The sequence below is a fragment of the Anolis sagrei genome, chromosome 8, assembly GCF_037176765.1.
Source record: "Anolis sagrei isolate rAnoSag1 chromosome 8, rAnoSag1.mat, whole genome shotgun sequence".
In the NCBI taxonomy this organism is placed as follows: domain Eukaryota; kingdom Metazoa; phylum Chordata; class Lepidosauria; order Squamata; family Dactyloidae; genus Anolis; species Anolis sagrei.
The window spans coordinates 8,915,747-8,936,620 of NC_090028.1; the positions used below are offsets into that span (position 1 = coordinate 8,915,747).

The window sequence follows — 20,874 nt, forward strand, 5'->3', positions numbered from 1 at the left end:
ACTTCATGCCCAGATCACCCTGGACAACGTTGAGGAGACCCAAGTGCCTTCAAACCGGTCCTTTGGCATCAAAAGGAAGACTCTGTGCCTTCAACATAGGCCATTGGACTGGGGGTTGTGTTTGTTCTGACCTTCACAGCCATTGAGAAAAGAGAGAACAGGAAAGGCTTCTCAGCTGCGAAATCTCCTTGGACCCAAGACAACCAGAGACTGTAATGTATATTTCCTTTACCCCCTTTGAAACTTCCAGCTTATTGCCTTAAAGGGATAACTCTTTGTGAACAATAAACCTATTTTGAGTTATCTACAGTGTTTTGGTCCTTGGGAGTTCCAGTTCTCTAAAGGAAGGCAAGAAGCAATCCCCTGGGGGAAAGATGTCACGTCTATGTCTCTTTCACTAAGAGTTATAGCCCCCAGGCGCGACGGCACATATAATAATAGACTCATAGAGTTGGAAGGGACCACAAGGACCATCCAAACCAACCTGCTGAGATACAGAACACACAATCAAAGCACCCCCGAGAGATGGCCATCCAGTTGAATCCAGGTCTAGCAAGAGAAACAATGCAAACTTGAGGAGAGCAATGCCATACGGTTACCTGCTAGGGCTTGCAAGTGAGTGCAGGAAATGTATCCCACAATTCTTTGGTCCTGAGGTGTACTTCCCACTTGCACCTGGAAGGAAGAAAGGAGAGGGGGAAAGTGTTAGTGAACCATTAGCGCTTCTTGTAAGATCAGATCCACACAGTAAAACCTTATAACGTTTCTTGAAATCTCTTGGAGATGGATCTGTTCTCAGACTGGAATGAGAAAGATCGAACAATACATCAAACCTTTGCCTTCTGGGCACTATTTATTTATTTATTTATTTGCTTTATTTCTATACCGCATTTTTCAGCCTGATAAGGCGACTCAATGCGGTTTACACAATGAAATTATCACAATAACATCAATACTATCACAACAATATCCTAAACAATTAAAACACATCATATACAGCAACAAAATCAAACAATCATTAACAATTCATAACGCCTCAATATGAAATCAGTATCCGTTCTCGTAATCCTTGTGCCATTCCTGAGATCAAATTTTACCGTCCTCCTATATTCAGTTGCACTGTTTAGCCAAACGCTTGTTCATAGAGCCAGGTCTTAACCTTCTTCCGAAACGCCAGCAGCGAAGGGGCCTGTCTGATGTCTACAGGTAGGGCATTCCATAGCCGAGGGGCCACCACCGAGAAGGCCCTGTCCCTCGTCCCCGCCAACCGCGCCTGTGACGCAGGCGGGACCGAGAGCAGGGCCTCCCCGGATGATCTTAATGTCCTAGTCGGTTCATAGGTGGAGATGCGTTCGGAGAGGTAAGTAGGGCCAGAACCGTTTACGGCTTTATAGGCTAACGCCAGCACCACACACTAAAGCTGTGTCTCATTTTATCCTTCCTGTATTTTTTTCCCATTCCTCTATTCCAGTGGTTCTCAACTTTTCTAATGCGGTGACCACCAAATAAAGTTCCTCGTGTTGTGGTGACCCCCAAGCAGGGGCGGCTCGTCTATTACGCGAAGTAAGCGGTCGCAGAACACTTTTTTTTGCCAGGGGCGCAGAGGCGCCTCTGTAAATGCCCCTCGACCACCACTTGTGAGCGCCCTCTCAGCTCACAACAGCCCTAGCAGTCCGGGGGGAGCCTCGGCTTTCTTTCCTCGCTGCCGGGCAATTCTCTTCCCAAAGCCTCGCCTAGCCCCTCTCCTTCCTGCTCCACCCAGCCACCAGGTGCGCGAGCAGAGCCGGTGCTCAATCGTTCTCCGCGTTCGATCCCTTCCTCATGACCGGTTCCCTTTCCCGATCCCCTGGCGCTCCACCCGCCTCCTCTCCTCTCCCCAGTCCGCGAGTGGGCCAAGGGGCAGAGCCGCCACGCCTGGCCCGCTTCGGGTCCGGAGGCGTGTCTGAAGACCCCAGCGTGTGCACCAAAAGTCTCCTCTTCTCCTGACTTTCTCTTCAGCCATTGGGACCAAGAGAGAGAGAGAGAGAGAGAGAGAGAGAGCTCATCCAGCTGGAGGTATCTCCCACCTCCGCTCCCTCCTTTGTTTTTGCGCCTACCTTCAGGAAAGGTGGACATCTCCACCTCTCTCTCTCTCCCTCTCTCTCTTGGTCCCAATGGCTGAGGAGAAAGTCAGGAGAAGAGGTGACTTTTGGTGCATCAAACATTCAATCTTCAGGCACGCCTCCGGACCCAAAGCGGGCCAGGCAAGGGAGCAAGTGCGGCAAGTGTACTTACTGGGATGTATAGTTCACCTACAATCAAAGAGCATTCTGAACTCCACCAATGATGGAATTGAACCAAATATGGCACACAGAACTCCCACAACGAACAGAAAATATATATCAATGATTGGTTGGAAGGGGGGGGGCACCAAAATATCGTTTGCTTACAGTTGAAAATTACCTAGGGCCGCCTCTGCCCCCAACCATATTTTCGTTGCTACTTCATAAATAATTTTGCTACTCTTATGAATTCTAATGCAAATATCTAATATGCAGGATGTATTTTCATTGTTACAAATTGAACATAATTAAAGCATAGTGATTAATCACAAAAACAATATGTTTAGGGGAGTATGGATAATGGATGATGGGATCTGCAGTACCTTCAACCAATTCAGCTCTGACTTCCACAGACCACTGAGATCCCCCACGAATTACAGACCTGAACCAAACTTGGCACATAGAACTCCCATGACCAACAGAAAATACTGGAGGAGCTTGGGAGGAATTGACAGTGATTTATGGGAGATGTAGTTCACCTACATCCGGAAAGCACTGAGAACCCAAATGACTATGGATCTGGACCAAACTTGGCATGGATACTCAATATGCCCAAATTTGACCAATGGTGCAATTTGGGGGAAATGGATCTTGACATTTGGGTGTTGCAGTAGCTGGGATTTATAGTTCCTCAGCCATCAAAGAGCATTCTGAACTCTAACAAAAATGGAATTGAAGAAGCTTGGCATACAGAACTCCCATAACCAACAGAAATTACTGGAGAGGATTGGGGTATCTTGGCATTTTGGAGCTGCTGGGATATATAGTCCTCTCCCATACAAAAGCATTCTGAACTCATGCAACCATGGAATGCATTCAAACTTGGCACAGAGAATTCCCATGGTGAACAGAAAATACTGGAGGGGACTGGGGTACATAGACCTTGGCATTTTGGAGCTGCTGGGATATATAGTCCTCTCCCATCCAAAAGCATTCTGAACTCATGAAACCATGCAATGCACTCAAACTTGGCACAGAGAATTCCCATGGTGAACAGAAAATACTGGAGAGGACTGGGGTACATAGACCTTGGCATTTTGGAGCTGCTGGGATATATAGTCCTCTCCCATCCAAAAGCATTCTGAACTCATGCAACCATGCAATGTACTCAAACTTGGCACAGAGAACTCCCTCCACCCGTCCCTCACTCCCTTCCAAGAGAGAGATAAGCCACAGAGACTGGTACAACATAGCCCAGTGCCTTCCTTCTAGGGAAGGAGCCCCCCTCTCCCCCCTGACAGGTCAAAGTTAGGCCCCTTGATTGATGAATGTAAGCTATACTCAGAGGTGGCCCTAGGTAATTTTCAATGGTAAGCAAACAGTATTTTGACGCCCCCCCCCCCCCCAATCATTGATACATATTTTCTGTTCTTCGTGGGAGTTCTGTGTGCCATATTTGGTTCAATACCATCATTGGTGGAGTTCAGAATGCTCTTTGATTGTAGGTGAACTATACATCCCAGTAACTACACTTGCCGCATTTGCTCCTTTGCCTGGCCCGCTTTGGGTCTGGAGGCGTGCCTGAAGACCCCGGCGTGTGCACCAAAAGTCACCTCTTCTCCTGACTTTCTCCTCAGCCATTGGGACCAAGAGAGAGAGAGAGAGAGAGAGAGAGAGAGAGGTGGAGATGCCCACCTTTCCTGAAGGTAGGCACAAAAACAAAGGAGGGAGCGGAGGTGGGAGATACCTCCAGCCGGAGGGGCTCTCTCTCTCTCTCTCACTCTCTCTCTCTCTCTTGGTCCCAATGGCTGAAGAGAAAGTCAAGAGAATAGACGACTTTTGGTGCGCATGCTGGGGTCTTCAGACATGCCTCCGGACCCGAAGCGGGCCAGACGTGGCGGCTCCGTCCCTTGGCCCACCCGCGGATTGGGGAGAGGAGAGGAGGCGGGTGGAGCGCCGGGGGATCGGGAAAGGGAGCCGGTCACGGGGAAGGGATCGAACATGGAGAACGATTGAGCACCTGCTCTGGTTGCGCACCCGGTGGCCAGGTGGAGCAGGAATGAGAAGGGCTAGGCGAGGCTCAAGGGCCCGGCCCCTTTGGGAAGAGGATCGTCCGGCAGCGAGGCAAGAAAGCTGAGGCTCCCCCCGGACTGCTAGGGCTGTTGTGAGCTGAGGGGGTGCTCCTCAAGTGGCGGTCGAGGGGCATTTACAGAGGCGCCTCTGCGCCCCTGGCAAAAAAAAGTGTTCTGCGACCGCTTACTTCGCGTAATGGAAGAGCCACCCCTGGCTATACTGCTCCTAGAAATACACAGAGACATACCTTTTGCATGTTGGAAAATAGAACTTGATATTTCTGTTATGCTAAGGTGACGTAGTGAATGAGGTCAATGTATGTAGACGCATGTTCTTTGTTTGCCTGCATTTGGAGGCTATAAAAGGCACAGTCAACGCCTCTATCGGGGCTCTGGATGCTTTTGGACATAGTCCACTCCAGGGTCCCAGCTGGAAATAAATCCGTGCTTTTGAGACCTCCGGACCTCTCTTTGTCTCTTTTCCTCAAACCTTCTCCCTGCCATTTCAGCTTACTACTATTGACTTCCCTCAATGTTGCTTCTTGACTGCCTTATTATTATTATTATTATTATTATTATTATTATTAAAGATGGAACAAAAATAATGGAGAACATTGGCCAAAAATACTGCCCAGTGGCTTTTTCCTCCCAAGAAGAGCAAAGGAAAGAAACCCAAGACATCTTATAAAAACCTTAGAAAAATGTCTTCTCAAATATTTTGGGTCCGTTCCCCCAGTTCTCTCCCTACATCACATTAGGGTGAAAAGGTTCAGCAGGATGTTTTTTTCCAGCTTATGCATCTCTAGGAAAGCTCAGACGCATAAGTGGAAAAACATCACCCGGTATGGATTTCTTTTATAGTACTGAATCAAAAAGAGCGAGACGAAGCAAGTGACTAAGCAGCACTTCCATGGCCCCAGGCTCACTCCGGACTCAGATGTTGCTTCGATTTTCAGAGGAGTTTCATTTTCCATCCCAAAACTCAGCAGGATTATTGCTTTGCTATCTGCACAAAGCTGACACATATACAAATGGGCAACTTGTCATCCCAGACGCTTGCGATCTTATGAATAACTTTTCAATTACTTTAAAGCATAGGCTCTTTTTATTGCAATTTTCCAGTATGGGAAAGGATATCAGAATGAATAACATTTAGATATACAGACATACAGATTCTATGTAACTATATTGGATTTACAAACAACCTACGACTATATTGGCTAACAAACGAAGGAGAATTACGTTTTTCCTCAGCATTCACATTACGCATACACATTCATTCATCCTCATGCATGCATCACCATTTTTCCATCCACCATCTCCTGGAGAATACAGCCAGATCCTGCTTCCCCTGCAACCTGCCAACACACAGTTCCAAAACTTCCAAAACTTCCAAAATGCATCCTCTTTCCTTAAGAACAATGTCAAGGATCAGATCCCTGTTTTTCCTGCAGCAGAAACTGACTCCCTGCACTGCTTTCTCTTCTGTTAGGGGAGTGTATTATTATTATTATTATTATTATTATTATTATTATTATTATTATTATTATATTTTGCATAGAATTATGGGGGAAAAAATAGATCCATGTCTGATTCCACAGCAAGCTGGCTTCAGGAAAGGCAAAAGCTGCACATGGCAAGTGCTGAACCTGACTCAGCACATAGAAGATGGCTTTGAAAGGCAGCAGATCACAGGAGCTGTCTTCATAGACCTGTCAGCGGCTTATGATACTGTGAACCACCGCCTCCTCCTGAGAAAAATGTACAATATCACAAAGGACGACCACCTCACCCGCCTCATAGGAAACCTGCTACAAAACAGGAGCTTCTTTGTTGAGTTCCAGGGCCAGAGAAGCAGATGGCGGAAACAGAAGAACGGCCTGCCTCAGGGGAGCGTGCTTGCCCCATCCATGTTCAACATCTACACAAATGGCCAGCTGCTGCCAGAAGGGACAGAGAGCTTCATCTATGCTGATGATCATGCCATTACCGCTCAAGCAGGGAGCTTTGAGATGGTTGAACAGAAGCTCTCCGAAGCTCTAGGTGCTCTTACTGCCTATTACAGGGAAAACCAGCCAATCCCTAACCCATCTAAAACACAGACATGTGTTTTTCACCTTAAGAAAGAAGTATCCCGAGCTCTGAGTATGACCTGGGAAGGAATCCCACTGGAGCATTGCAGCGCACCCAAATACCTGGGAGTTACTCTGGACTGTGCTCTGACCTATAAGAAGCACTGCCTGAACATCAAGCAAAAAGTGGGTGCTAGAAACAATATTATACGAAAGCTGGTTGGCACAACCTGGGGATCACAACCAGACACAGTGAAGACATCTGCCCTTGCGCTATGCTACTCTGCTGCTGAGTACGCATGCCCAGTGTGGAACATATCTCACCACACTAAAACAGTGGATGTGGCTCTTAATGAGACATGCCGCATTATCACAGGGTGTCTGCGCCCTACACCACTGGAGAAATTACACTGTCTAACCGGTATTGCACCACCTTACATCTGCAGGGAAGTAGCAGCCAATAGTGAAAGGACCAGGGCAGTGACATCTCCAGCCCATCCCTTAATGATGCGGAGCCAACCTTAAGAAATGGGGCCACAAGGTGGAATCCATGACATGCGAGTGTGGAGAAGAGCAAACCACTGACCACCTGCTGCAATGCAACCTGAGCCCTGCCACATGCACCATGGAGGACCTTGAAGCAACACCAGAGGCACTCCAAGTGGCCAGATACTGGTCAAAGGACATTTAATCAACTACCAAGCTTGCAAACTGTGTGTTTTGTCTGTTTGTTTGTTTGTTTTTGTTAAAAATGTAATACAAATGTCTGGTTGCTGATGACACGATAAATAAAATTATTATTATTATTATTATTATTATTATTATTATTATTATTGGAGTCCAAGGCGGCACAATGGGTTAAATAATTGTGCCGGCAGGACTGCAGACCTAAAGGTTGGCGGTTTGAATCCGGGAAGCGGGATGAGCTCATGCCTGTCAGCTCCAGCTTCTCATGCATGGACACGAGAGAAGCCTCCCACAGTATGGTAAAATATTCAGGCAACCTGTGCGCAACATCCTTGCAGATGCCCAATTCTCTCACACTCTTGACACAATAATAATAATTATTATTATTATTATTATCATCATAGAATCAAAGAGTTGGAAGAGACCTTATGGGCCATGCAGTCCAACCCCATTCTGCCAAGAAGCAGGAATATTGCATTCAAATCACCCCTGACAGATGGCCATCCAGCCTCTGTTTAAAAGCTTCCAATGAAGGAGCCTCCACCACACTCCGAGGCAGAGAGTTCCACTGCTGAACGGCTCACACAGTCAGGAAGTTTTTCCTCATGTTCAGATGGAATCTCCTCTCTTGTAGTTTGAAGCCATTGTTCCATTGCGTCCTAGTCTCCAGGGCAGCAGAAAACAAGCTTGCTCCCTCCTCTCTGTGACTGCCTCTCACATATTTATACATGGCCCTCATCATATCTCCTCTCAGCCTTCTCTTCTTCAGGCTAAACATGCCCAGCTCCTTAAGACGCTCCTCATAGGGCTTGTTCTCCAGACCCTTGATCATTTTAGTCTCCCTCCTCTGGACACATTCCAGCTTGTAACTTCCTGCTGAGTTGTTACTATTATTATTATTATTATTATTATTATTATTATTATTATTACCCCTTCCAACTCTAGGACTCCGTGATTCTATTTACTTCAGAAAAAATGGAATCAAGAGCCAGTTGATACTTCCCAAACAGAGAATGCCTCCGGGCAACAAAGACCAGGTTACCTCTATGCAGATACCCTCACTGACTGACTATGCAAACTGCATGGCTACTCAAATGCTAATTCAAGCTTGCTAAGTGCAACATTCATGTTTCCTTATACAGACAAGAGTTCTTTCTCCAACTCTGGACATTATTCCACATGTATATATACACTTCACTTGCCTCACTGCCAACAGAACCTCTGAAGATGCCAGTAGCCACAAATGCAGGCAAAACATTAGGAGAGAATTTTACTGGAACATGGCCATACAGCCTGAAGAACTCACAGCAACCCAATGATTCCCACTATGAATGCCTTTGACAATACAATTTTATAATGTTTCTGTGTTTTGACTGTGTTGTGACCCACTTTGAGCCACAAGGACAGGCAGGCAAGAATAAGAATATGAATAATAGTACGTCATAGGAGTAGTAGGAGTAGTAGTAGTAGTAGTAGTAGTGCTGTCGACAGATCTTCCTGGGCGACGTTGAGGAGTCTCAAGCGCCTTCAAACCAGTCCTTTGGCACCAGAGGAAGACTTTGTGTCTCCAAATATAGGCCATTTGGACTGGGGTTGTGGATTGGTCAGGCATTGAGAAAAGAGGGAACTTGGAAAGCTTCTCAGCTGCAAAACTCCTTGGACCCAAGGTTTCAGAGACTGTAACGCAGTGAATCTCAACCTTTCTAATGCTGTGACCCCTAAATAAAGTTCCTCATGTTGTGGTGACCCCCAACCATATTTTCGTTTCTACTTCATAATAGTAATTTTGCTACTCTTATGAAGCATGATGGAAATATCTGATATGCAGGAAGTATTTTCATATTTCCATTGTTATAAACTGAGCATAGTTAAAGCATAGTGACTGATCACAAAACAGTATGGACAACGGATGATGGGATTTGCAGTACCTTCAACCAATTCACCTCTGAGTTCCACAGACCACAAATTATATTTATTTATTATTTTATTTATTTACTTTATTTATATACCGCTTTTCTCAGCCCTCAGGCGACTCAAAGCGGTGAACAACATTGATACAAAATATCATGAAACAAGTATAGGGCAATTAAAAACAATGGTAACATAAATCATTAAACATCAGTACAATTATAGACCTGGAACAAACTTAGCACAAAGAAGCCCAATGACCAACAGTAAATACTGGAGGGGGCTGGGAGGAATTGACAATGATTTACAGGGATGTAGTTCATCTAAAATCTTAAAATATGATGCTGTCAAGGTGATGCATGCCATATGCCAGCAAATATGGAAAACACAAGAATGGCCATCAGACTGGAAAAAATCAACTTATATCCCCATACCAAAAAAGGGAAATGCAAAAGACTGCTCCAACTTCCGTACAGTGGCCCTTATTTCTCATGCCAGTAAGGTAATGCTCAAGATCCTGCAAGGAAGACTCCAGCAATACATGGAGCAAGAGTTGCCAGACGTTCAAGCTGGGTTTAGAAAAGGCAGAGGAACGAGAGACCAGATGGCCAATATCCGGATGCTGGATAATGGAGAAAGGCAGGGAGTTTCAGGAAAACATCTACTTCTGCTTCATTGACTATTCTAAAGCCTTTGACTGTGTGGATCATAATAAATTGTGGCAAGTTCTTGGTGGGATGGGCATCCCAAGCCCCCTTCCCTCTCTCCTGAGGAATCTGTACAAGGACCAAGGAGCAACAGTCAGAACTGACCACGGAACAACAGACTGGTTCAAGATTGGGAAAGGCGTCCGGCAAGGCTGCATACTCTCACCCAACCTTTTTAACTTGTATGCAGAACACATCATGCGATGTGCGGGGCTGGATGAATGCAAAGCTGGGGTGAAAATGGCTGGAAGAAACATTAACAACCTCAGATATGCAGATGACACCACTCTGATGGCCGAAAGCGAGGAGGAGCTGAGGAGCCTTCTAATCAAGGTGAAAGAAGAAAGCGCAAAAGCCGGGTTGCAGCTAAACATCAAAAAAACCAAGATCATGGCAACAAGAATGATTGACAACTGGAAAATAGAGGGAGAAAATGTGGAGGCCGTGACAGACTTTGTATTTCTAGGTGCAAAGATGACTGCAGATGCAGACTGTGGCCAGGAAATCAGGAGACGCTTCCTTCTTGGGAGGAGAGCAATGTCCAGTCTCGATAAAATAGTAAAGAGTAGAGACATCAGACTGGCAACCAAGATCCATTGCCTAGTCAAAGCCATGGTATTCCCTGTAGTCACCTACGGATGTGAGAGCTGGACCTTCGGGAAGGCTGAGCGAAGGAAGAGAGATGCTTTTGAACTGTGGTGTTGGAGGAAAGTTCTGAGAGTGCCTTGGACTGAGAGAAGATCCAACCAGTCCATCCTCCAGGAAATAAAGCCCGACTGCTCATTGGAGGGAAGGAGACTAGAGACAAAGTTGTAGTCCTTTGGCCGCATCATGAGGAGACAGCAAAGCCTAGAGAAGACAATTATGCTGGGGAAAGTAGAAGGTAAAAGGAAGAGGGGCCGACCAAGGGCAAGATGAATGGATGGCATCCTTGAAGTGACTGGACTGACCTTGAAGGAGCTGGGGGTGGTGACGGCTGACAGGGAGCTCTGGTGTGGGCTGGTCCATGAGGTCACGAAGAGTCAGAGACGACTGAACGAATGAACAACAACAACAAGTTCATCTACATATGGAGAGCGCTGTGAACCCAAACGACTGTACATTTGGTCCCAACTTGGCACAAATACTCAATATGCCCAAATTTGAATGCTGGTGGAGGTTGGGAAAAACAGATTTTGACATTTGGGAATTGCAGTTGCTGGGCTATATAGTTTCCCTACCATCAAAGAGCATTCTGAACTCCAACAACAATGGAATTGAACCAAACTTGGCATACAGAACTTCCATTACCAGCAGAAAATACTGGAGAGGTTTGGGGGAAAATAGACCTTGGCATTTGGGAGCTACTGGGATGTATAGCTCCCCTGCCATCAAAGAGCTCAGAAGGGTGCACAGGGCCAGGCAGAAAGGCTGCCCAAATGGCAAGGCTTCCGCTTGGCCCAGTGCCCTTCCGAACTCGGAAAGGCACAGGGGCCGGGCAGCCCTCTCTTGCCCAAATGGCAAGGGTCAGCTGCCATTTTGGCAGGGACGGGGCCAACTAAGGCAGCTTCACGACCCCCCGAAAATGGCTCAATGACCCCCCTGGGGGTCGCGACCCCCAGGTTGAGAACCACTGCTGTAACGTATATTTTCTTTATCCCTGTTGAAACATCAAGTTTATGTCTAAGAAAGATAACTCATTGTGGATGTAGCGTACCTGGATTTCAGTAAGGCCTTCTTTGACAAGGTCCCCCATGACCTTCTGGCAAGGAAACTAGTCCAATGTGGGCTAGGCAAAACTATGGTGAGGTGGATCTGGAATTGGTTAAGTGGACGAACACAGAGAATGCTCACTAATGCTTCCTCTTCATCTTGGAAAGAAGTGACAAGTGGAGTGCCGCAGGGTTCCGTCCTGGGCCCGGTCCTGTTCAACATCTTTATTGATGACTTAGATGAAGGGCTAGAAGGCATGATCATCAAGTTTGCAGACGACACCAAACTGGGAGGGATAGCCAATAGTCCAGAGGACAGGAGCAGAATTCAAAACGATCTTGACAGATTAGAGAGACTAATGGCCAAAACTAACAAAATGAAGTTCAACAGTGACAAATGCAAGATACTCCACTTTGGCAGAAAAAATGAAATGCAAAGATACAGAATGGGGGACGCCTGGCTCGAGAGCAGTACGTGTGAAAAAGATCTTGGAGTCCTCGTGGACAACAAGTTAAACATGAGCCAACAATGTGATGTGGCGGCAAAAAAAGCCAATGGGATTTTGGCCTGCATCAATAGGAGCATAGTGTCTAGGTCCAGGGAAGTCATGCTCCCCATGCTCTATTCCGCTTTGGTTAGACCACACCTGGAATATTGTGTCCAGTTCTGGGCACCACAATTCAAGAGAGATATTGACAAGCTGGAATGTGTCCAGAGGAGGGCGACTAAAATGATCAAGGGTCTGGAGAACAAGCCCTATGAGGAGCGGCTTAGGGAACTGGGCATGTTTAGTCTGAAGAAGAGAAGGCTGAGAGGAGATATGATAGCCATGTATAAATATGTGAGAGGAAGCCACAGGGAGGAGGGAGCAAGCTTGTTTTCTGCTTCCTTGGAGACTAGGACGCGGAACAATGGCTTCAAACTACAAGAGAGGAGATTCCATCTGAACATTAGGAAGAACTTCCTGACTGTGAGAGCCGTTCAGCAGTGGAACTCTCTGCCCCGGAGTGTGGTGGAGGCTCCTCCTTTGGAAGCTTTTAAGCAGAGGCTGGATGGCCATCTGTCAGGGGTGATTTGAATGCAATATTCCTGCTTCTTGGCAGGGGGTTGGACTGGATGGCCCAGGAGGTCTCTTCCAACTCTTTCATTCTATGATTCTATGAACATGAGGAAGAACTTCCTGACTGTGAGAGCCGTTCAGCAGTGGAACTCTCTGCCCCGGAGTGTGGTAGAGGCTCCTTCTTTGGAAGAGTTTAAACAGAGGCTGGATGGCCATCTGTCAGGGGTGATTTGAATGCAATATTCCTGCTTCTTGGCAGGGGGTTGGACTGGATGGCCCAGGAGGTCTCTTCCAACTCTTTCATTCTATGATTCTATGAACAATAAAGACCATTTCGAGTTATCTGTTGTGTCTTGGTCCTTGGGAGTTCCAGTTTTCTAAAGGTGGGCGAGAAGCAATCCCCTGGGGGAGAGATGTCACATCCATGTTTCTTTCATTAAGATGTATAGACCCCAGGCACGACGGCACATCCCTGGCCCCCTCTCTTTTCACTCTGGCCCACACAAGTTCCAATGAATTGCATCTCAAAGCTATGAATGTGTTGGTGGAACAAAGAAGGAGAGGAGAGCTGATTCGCTCTGTTTTTCCTCCACTTGTGGGCCAACATATCGCCAGCAATTTCCTTTGATGCTATCCTTTCAGATCCTCTCACCGCAGTGAAGATGCCTTTTTTCTCAGCGGTGTCCTTCCACCGCTGGATGTACTTAGATTCCTTTCCTCCTGCTTCTGTGTTTTGGCATGGCATCCGGAGAAGCAATTGCTTGAAAATAACACTGGCCAACGGGTACGGCCTGACAATGCCATTCCCCCCACGACTCCGTTTGCATGCAAGGTTCCTCTTTGAAGCCTGGATCTGATCGTGCAACCAGGTTTTCAATATTGCGGCGATTCTTCTCCTCTTGTTCCTTGGCATCCCGCTGCCAAAGGGCACGATTGCAAAGAGGAGAGAACAACAGATACGCTTCTCCAAAAAGGTAGCAATATATTCCAGGCTCCCTCTAAGGAGACAATCTTCGGCACAGGAAAAAAAAACACGGGGGTAAAAAAAAAATACTATATTACATATTGTTCTGCCAGCCATGCTGTTCTGCTATTCTAAATCTCCTTTTTACCTTCAGCAATAAGGACACTTTTTCGGTTCCTCTCTTTTGTCTGCGTAGGTGAGATTTACAGCGGCGAAGGCCGGGAAGCAAGATCCCTCATTAAATGCATGAATAACAGGCTTTACTCGTTCAAGGATGTTACACTCTGCTCTTTTGGGATGAAAAGAATATTTGAAAAAAATTGGAAAGGGCGAGAAAAACATGCCCTTTGAATCTTGAGCAAACCTGGCGAGAATAACTCTAGACTAATGCGAACCGTTGTATCCGGAGACGGGTTTCTGTGCAAAAATTTGCAAAGAAAACAATGGGTTGTTGTAGGTTTTCTGGGCTATGTGGCCATGTTCTAGAGGCATTTTCTCCTGATGTTTCACCTGCATCTATGGCAAGCATCCTCAAAGGTAGTGCTACCTCTGAGGATGCTTGCCATAGATGCAGGCGAAACGTCAGGAGAAAATGCCTCTAGAACATGGCCATATAGCCTGGAAAACCTACAACAACCCAGTGATTCCGGCCATGAAAGCCTTCGACAATACAAAGAAAACAACGTTTCTATGCAGAAATATTATCTCCTGAGCAGAATCATAGAATCAAAGAGTTGAAAGAGACCTCATGGGTCATCCAGTCCAACCCCATTCTGCCAAGAAGCAGGAATATTGCATTCAAATCATCCCTAACAGATGGCCATCCAGCCTCTGTTTAAAAGCTTCCCTAGAAGGAGCCTCCACCACACTCCGGGGCAGAGAGTTCCACTGCTGAACGGCTCTCACAGTCAGGAAGTTTGTGAAGGAAAAGGCTGTTTCCTTCACAAACATATTGTGATTGTGCCTTTCACCTTAAGAACAGAAGCAACCCGAGCTCTGAGGATTACCTGGGAAGGAATCCCACTGGAGCATTGCAGTGCACCCAAATACCTGGGAGCAGGGGCGGCTCAATCCTTACGCAAAGTAAGCATAGTTGATTTTGCCCAGGGGTGCTCTTGAGGCACTCTTGGGGGAAAATAGACCTTGACATATGCGAGTTGTAGTTACTGGGATGTATAGTTCACCTACAATCGAAGAGCATTCTGAACTCCACCAATGATGGAATTGAACCAAATATGGCACACAGGACTCCCAAGATGAATGGAAAATATATATCAGTGATTGGTTGGGGGGGGGGGGGCAAAATACTGTTTGCTTACCGTTGAAAATTACCTAGGGCCGCCTCTGCCTAGGAGTCACTCTGGACAGTGCTCTGACCTACAAGAAGCACTGCCTGAATATCAAGCAAAAAGTGGGTGCTAAAAACAATATCATACAAAAGCTGACTGGCACAACTTGGGGATCACAACCAGACACAGTGACGGCATCTGCCCTTGCGCTATGCTACTCTGCTGCTGAGTACGTATGCCCAGTGTGGAACACATCTCACCACGCTAAAACAGTAGATGTTGCTCTTAATGAGACATGCCGCATTATCACGGGGTGTCTGCGCCCTACACCACTGGAGAAATTACACTGCTTATTATTATTATTATTATTATTAACTTTATTTGTACCCCGCTAGCATCTCCCGAAGGACTCGATGCGGTTTACACAGGCCGAAGCCTCAAAACAACAATACAATAAAGAGCATAACATCACAATAGCAAGCAAATCAGCAATAAACAAAATAGCATAACACCACAATAACTAAGCAAATCAAACAATAAGCAAAATAACAACAATAGCAGTACATCAAGACATTATTAAAACTGGTTCGGCCGGCGCACTGGGGTACAAGGGTTAAAAGTGCTGAAATGGTAGGAGGCACGTGGGATTAAAAGTGCAGTGTGCAGCAACAATTAGTTATGCTAAGGTGCTACTAGGACTTGGGGTGGGGATTCCTAGTCTGAGAAGGCACAACGGAACAGCCAAGTTTTTAAATTCCTTCTGAAAACGGCTAGAGTGGGGGCCTGTCTGAGATCTTTTGGGAGGGCGTTCCAAAGTCGGGGGGCCGCCACAGAAAAGGCCCTGTCCCGTGTTCCCACCAAGCGCGCTTGCGACGTGGGTGGGATCACGAGCAGGGCCTCTCCAGATGACCGAAGCGAGCGTGTGGGTTCGTAGATGGTGATGCGGTCACGCAGGTAGGGTGGTCCCAAACCGTTTAGGGCTTTGTAGGTAAGCACCTGCACCTTGAATTGGGCTCGGAAAATAAATGGCAGCCAGTGGAGCTCCTTGAACAGAGGGGTAGACCTCTCTTGATAATGAGCCCCGGTTAGCATCCTGGCTGCTGCCCGCTGGACCAATTGAAGTTTCCGAGCCGTCTTCAAGGGCAGCCCCACGTAGAGCGCATTGCAGTAATCCATTCTAGAGGTGACCAAGGCATGGACCACCCCGGCCAGATCAGCCTTCACGAGGTATGGTCGCAGTTGGCACGCAAGTCTCAGTTGCGCAAAGGCCCTCCCGGATACCGCCGACACCTGAGCCTCAAGTGTAAGCGAAGAATCCAAGAGGACGCCCAAACTGCGGACCTGTGGCTTCAGGGGGAGTGTAACCCCGTCCAACACAGGTGACCACCCTATACCCCGATCCGGTTTACGATCGACCAGGAGGACCTCTGTCTTGTCGGGATTGATCTTCAGCTTGTTCTTCCTCATCCAGATCGACACAGCGGCCAGGCACTCGTCTAGCACCTGAGAAGCCTCCTTGGAATTAGGTGGAAAAGAGTAGTAGAGTTGTGTGTCATCCGCGTAGAGATGGCACCCAACTCCAAAACTCCGGATGACCTCTCCCAGCGGTTTCATGTAGATGTTAAAAAGCATGGGAGACAGAACAGAGCCTTGCGGGACCCCACAGGTCAAAGGCCAGGGGTCCGAGCAGGCGTCTCCCAGCTTCACCATCTGAGTTCGTCCCTTCAGGAAGGACTGGAGCCACGACAAAACCGTGCCCCCAAGGCCCATCCCGGAGAGCCTGTATTGCACCACCTGACATCCGCCGGGAAGTAGCAGCCAATAATTGAAAGGACCAAGGCAGTGACATCTCCAGCTCATCCCTTGTTTGGGTATCAACCAGTACATCAACGACTTAAATCAAGAAATAGTTTTCTAAGATCTACAGAGACACTCGCTGGAACACCTCAGCAAGCGAGAGTCCAAAAGTGGCAGGCTCAAACCTGGAAACTGATACCGAATGAGAGACTCCCTCCAGAAAACTGGGTGAAGGCGCTGTTTTCCCTCCAGAAAACTTGGAAGGCGCTGAACAGACTGCGCTCTGGCACCACGAGATGCAGAGCCAACCTTCAGAAATGGGGCTACAAAGTGGAATCCACGACATGCGAGTGTGGAGAAGAGCAAACTACGGACCACCTGCTGCAATGCAACCTGAGCCCTGCCACATGCACAATGGAGGACCTTCTTGCGGCAACACCAGAGGCACTCCAAGTGGCCAGATACTGGTCAAAGGACATTTAATCAACTACCAAGCTTGCAAACTGTTTTTGTCTGCTTGTTAAAAATTTGTTAAAAATGTAATACAATTGTCTGGTTGCTGATGATACGATAAATAAAATAATAGTAATAACTATTATTATTATTATTATTATTATTATTATTGGAGCCCAAGGTGGCACAATGGGTTAAATAATTGCGCTGGCAGGAATGCAGACCCAAAGGTCAGCGGTTTGAATCCGGGAAGCGGGGTGAGCTCATGTCTGTTAGCTCCAGCTTCTCATGCATGGACATGAGACAAGCCTCCCACATTATGGTAAAATATTCAGACAACCTCTGGGCAACGTGCTTGCAGACGCCCAATTCTCTCACACTACAAGCGACTTGCAGTTTCTCAAGTCGCTCTTGACACAAAAATAATAATAACAATTATTATTATTATCATAGAATCATAGAATCAAAGAGTTGGAAGAGACCTCATGGGCAATCCAGTCCAACCCCATTCTGCCAAGAAGCAGGAATATTGCATTCAAATCACCCCTGACAGATGGCCATCCAGCCTCTGTTTAAAAGCCTGCAAAGAAGGAGCCTCCACCACACTCCGGGGCAGAGAGTTCCACTGCTGAACAGTTCTCACAGTCAGGAAGTTCTTCCTAATGTTCAGATGGAATCTCCCTTCTTGTAGTTTTAATGCAGAAGACTATAAGTAAGAATAGCAGTTTCTGAGAGCATCCCAGCCAGGACATGAAGGCAAGACAAACACCATATCCCCCTCCAAGCCTTCGAGATATATTTTGATTTCTTCCCGCAGGTTGGCTGCATGTTGCATATTTGGCTTCAAATCTGCAAGATTTGCAGAAATCCCTTTTTTATGAGCTTGGCATTCCTTCCCTGCGGCCCACGGAGATTTTGTGTACTTTGCAAAGCAGCTATGTAACCTGTGCCCCTTTAATGTATTATCTAAAGAGGTTAAAACAGAATTAAAGGGGAGAGAGAAACATGAATGGTAGGAGCAGTCTTTCTTACTTAGGCGATCCCTCGTTTTCCGAGGATGATTGTCTTCCAACATTCTTGTGGGTCTGTATGTGGCTGTGGAGCCCTATTCTTGCTCTGCATCTTCTTCCGCAGTGAAGGCATTGGTTTCCAGGTGGAAGGCGGTCCCGGTCAGGGTTAGCTTGACGCGCCTTCCTCTTGGCACGCTTCTCCCTTTCGCCCTCCATTCGTGCCTCCTCAAATTCTGCAGCACTGCTGGTCACAGCTGACCTCCAGCTGGAGCACTCAAGGGCCAGGCCTACCCAGTTCTCAGTGTCTATGCCAGAGTTTTTAAGGTTGGCTTTGAGCCCGTCTTTAAATCTCTTTTCCTGCCCACCAACGTTCCGTTTTCCGTTCTTGAGTTTGGAGTAAAGCAACTGGTCGGGCATCCGGACAACATGGCCGGTCCAGCGGAGTTGGTGGCGGAGGACCATCGCTTCAATGCTGGTGGTCTTTGCTTCTTCCAGAACACTGACGTTTGTCCGCCTATCTTCCCAGGAGATTTGCAGGATTCTCCGGAGGCAGCGCTGATGGAATCGTTCCAGGAGTTGCATGTGACGTCTGTAGACAGTCCACGTTTCGCAGGCATAGAGCAGGGTTGGGAGGACAATAGCTTTATAAACAAGCACCTTGGTATCCCTACAGATGTCCCGGTCCTCAAACACTCTCTGCTTCATTCGGAAAAATGCTGCGCTTGCAGAGCTCAGGCGGTGTTGTATTTCGGTGTCGATGTTGACTTTGGTGGAGAGGTGGCTCCCAAGGTAGCGGAAATGATCAACATTTTCTAATGTTACACCATTAAGCTGTATCCCTGGCATTGGGGAGGGGATGGCTGGCGACTGCTGGAAAAGCACCTTGGTTTTTTCAATGTTCAATGACAGGCTGAGCTTCTCATATGCTTCTGCAAAGGTGTTTAGAGTGGCTTGTAGATCTTCTTCTGAATGCGCACAGACGACATTGTCATCAGCATACTGGAGTTCTATAACAGATGTTGTTGTAACCTTGGTTTTGGCTTTCAGTCTGCTGAGATTGAATAGCTTGCCATCTGTCCGATAGATGATTTCCACTCCGGTGGGAGCTTCCCATCAACAAGGTGAAGTATCATAGCGATGAAGATGGAGAATAAAGTTGGGGCAATGACACATCCCTGTTTGACACCCGATTCCACCTTAAATGGGTCACTTAAATGGGTCATCCCTTGATGGTTGTTCCCTCTCACCAGATTTGCAGCCCAACACCAAATCATGAAAAATTCACCACCATGAGATGCAGTATATAACAAACTAGGGGCAGACAGTGCAAATATCCCACCAATATTTGGATATCCTACTAAACAAGGAGACACTGGCCCCTTTTATCTTTAATACAATTTAAATGCTAAGATTGTTGACCGAAAGGTCACAGGTTTGAATCTGGAGAGTGGTGTGAGCTTCTGCTGTCAGCCCCAGCTTCTGCCAACCTAGCGGTTCGAAAACATGCAAATGTGAGTAGATCAATAGGTACCGCTCCGGCAGGAAGGTAATGGCACTCCATGCAGTCATGCTGGCCACATGATCTGGGAGATGTCTATGGACAACGCCGACTCTTCGGCTTAGAAATGGAGATGAGCACCAACCCCCAGAGTCGGACACGACTGGACTTTATGTCAGGGGAAAACCTTTACCTTTACCTTTACCTTTACCCTTACCTTATAGTTTAAATACGCTGCCACTGAGAAAAATTTATAATATCACAAAGGACTACCACCTCACCGGCTTTGTAGGAAATCTGCTACAAAACAGGAGCTTTTTTGTTGAGTTCCAGGGCCAGAGAAGCAGATGGCGGAAACAGAAGAACAGCCTGCCTCAGGGGAGCGTACTTGCTCCATCGATGTTTAACATTTACACAAACGATCAGCCACCGCTAGAAGGGACAGATAGTTTCATCTATGCTGATGATAGTGCAATCACCGCTCAAGCAGGGAGCAGGAGGACCTTTTCACAGCGACAGCTGAGTCACTCCAAGTAGTCAGCTTCTCTGGTCAAAGGACATTTAGCATAATGTCAATTTTTTAAAACTTTGTGTTTTAAATGCATTTTAGGTGTACCCTCAATTTGCTTCTGACACAATAAATAAATAAATAAATGTAATGCTGTTATCTTCCAAAGCAGTACCTATTGATCTACTCACATTGAATCCCTCCTCCCCGGATTCAAACCACCAACCTTTTGGTCAGCAAGTTCAGCAGACAGCGGTTTAATCCACTGTGCCAGCAGGGGCTCTAAGAAGAAGAAGAAGAAGTGGAGGAGGAGGAGGAGGAGGTGGAGGAATTATTATTATTATTATTATTATTATTATTATTATTATTATTGGGTTGTTGTAGGTTTCTTTGGGCTATACGGCCATGTTCTAGAGACATTCTCTCCTGACATTTCGCCTGCATCTATGGCAAGCGTCCTCACTACCTCTAAGGATGCTTGCCATAGATGCAGGCGAAACGTCAGGAGAGAATGCCTCTACAACATGGCCGTATAGCCCGAAAAAACCTACAACAACCCAGTGATCTGGCCATTAAAGCCTTTGTTGTTGTTGTTGTTGTTGTTGTTATTATTATTATTATTATTATTATTATTATTATTAGAAACACCACAAGATGAGTCCACAGCAGACACTCTGCTGGTTGTTGAATTGGATCACAAGTCGGACCCTTCCCAAGTGTCTAGGCCTGTGTGATGTATCGGCGAATAATGCATGCATATCCCAGTAAGGTGACCTTTTGCAGCTGGCAGATGGTAACTTTGTCAGCGCCGATTGTGTTTAAGTGCAGGCCAAGGTCTTTAGGCACTGCACCCAGTGTGCCGATCACCACTGGGACCACCTTTACTGGCTTGTGCC

At 46.8% G+C, this 20,874-nt stretch overlaps 1 protein-coding gene across 2 annotated transcripts in view; it reads right to left on the bottom strand.

Annotated features, from left to right (window-relative positions):
• The window catches only part of SMPD3 (sphingomyelin phosphodiesterase 3), a 280,787-nt gene that overhangs the window by 48,754 nt on the left and 211,159 nt on the right, over positions 1-20,874 (bottom strand). For both annotated transcript variants that reach the window (XM_060788073.2, XM_067471020.1), the window contains exon 4: positions 600-675. In XM_060788073.2, coding sequence (XP_060644056.2) covers positions 600-675 — 76 coding nt within the window. The remainder of the gene's footprint in view (positions 1-599; positions 676-20,874) is intronic.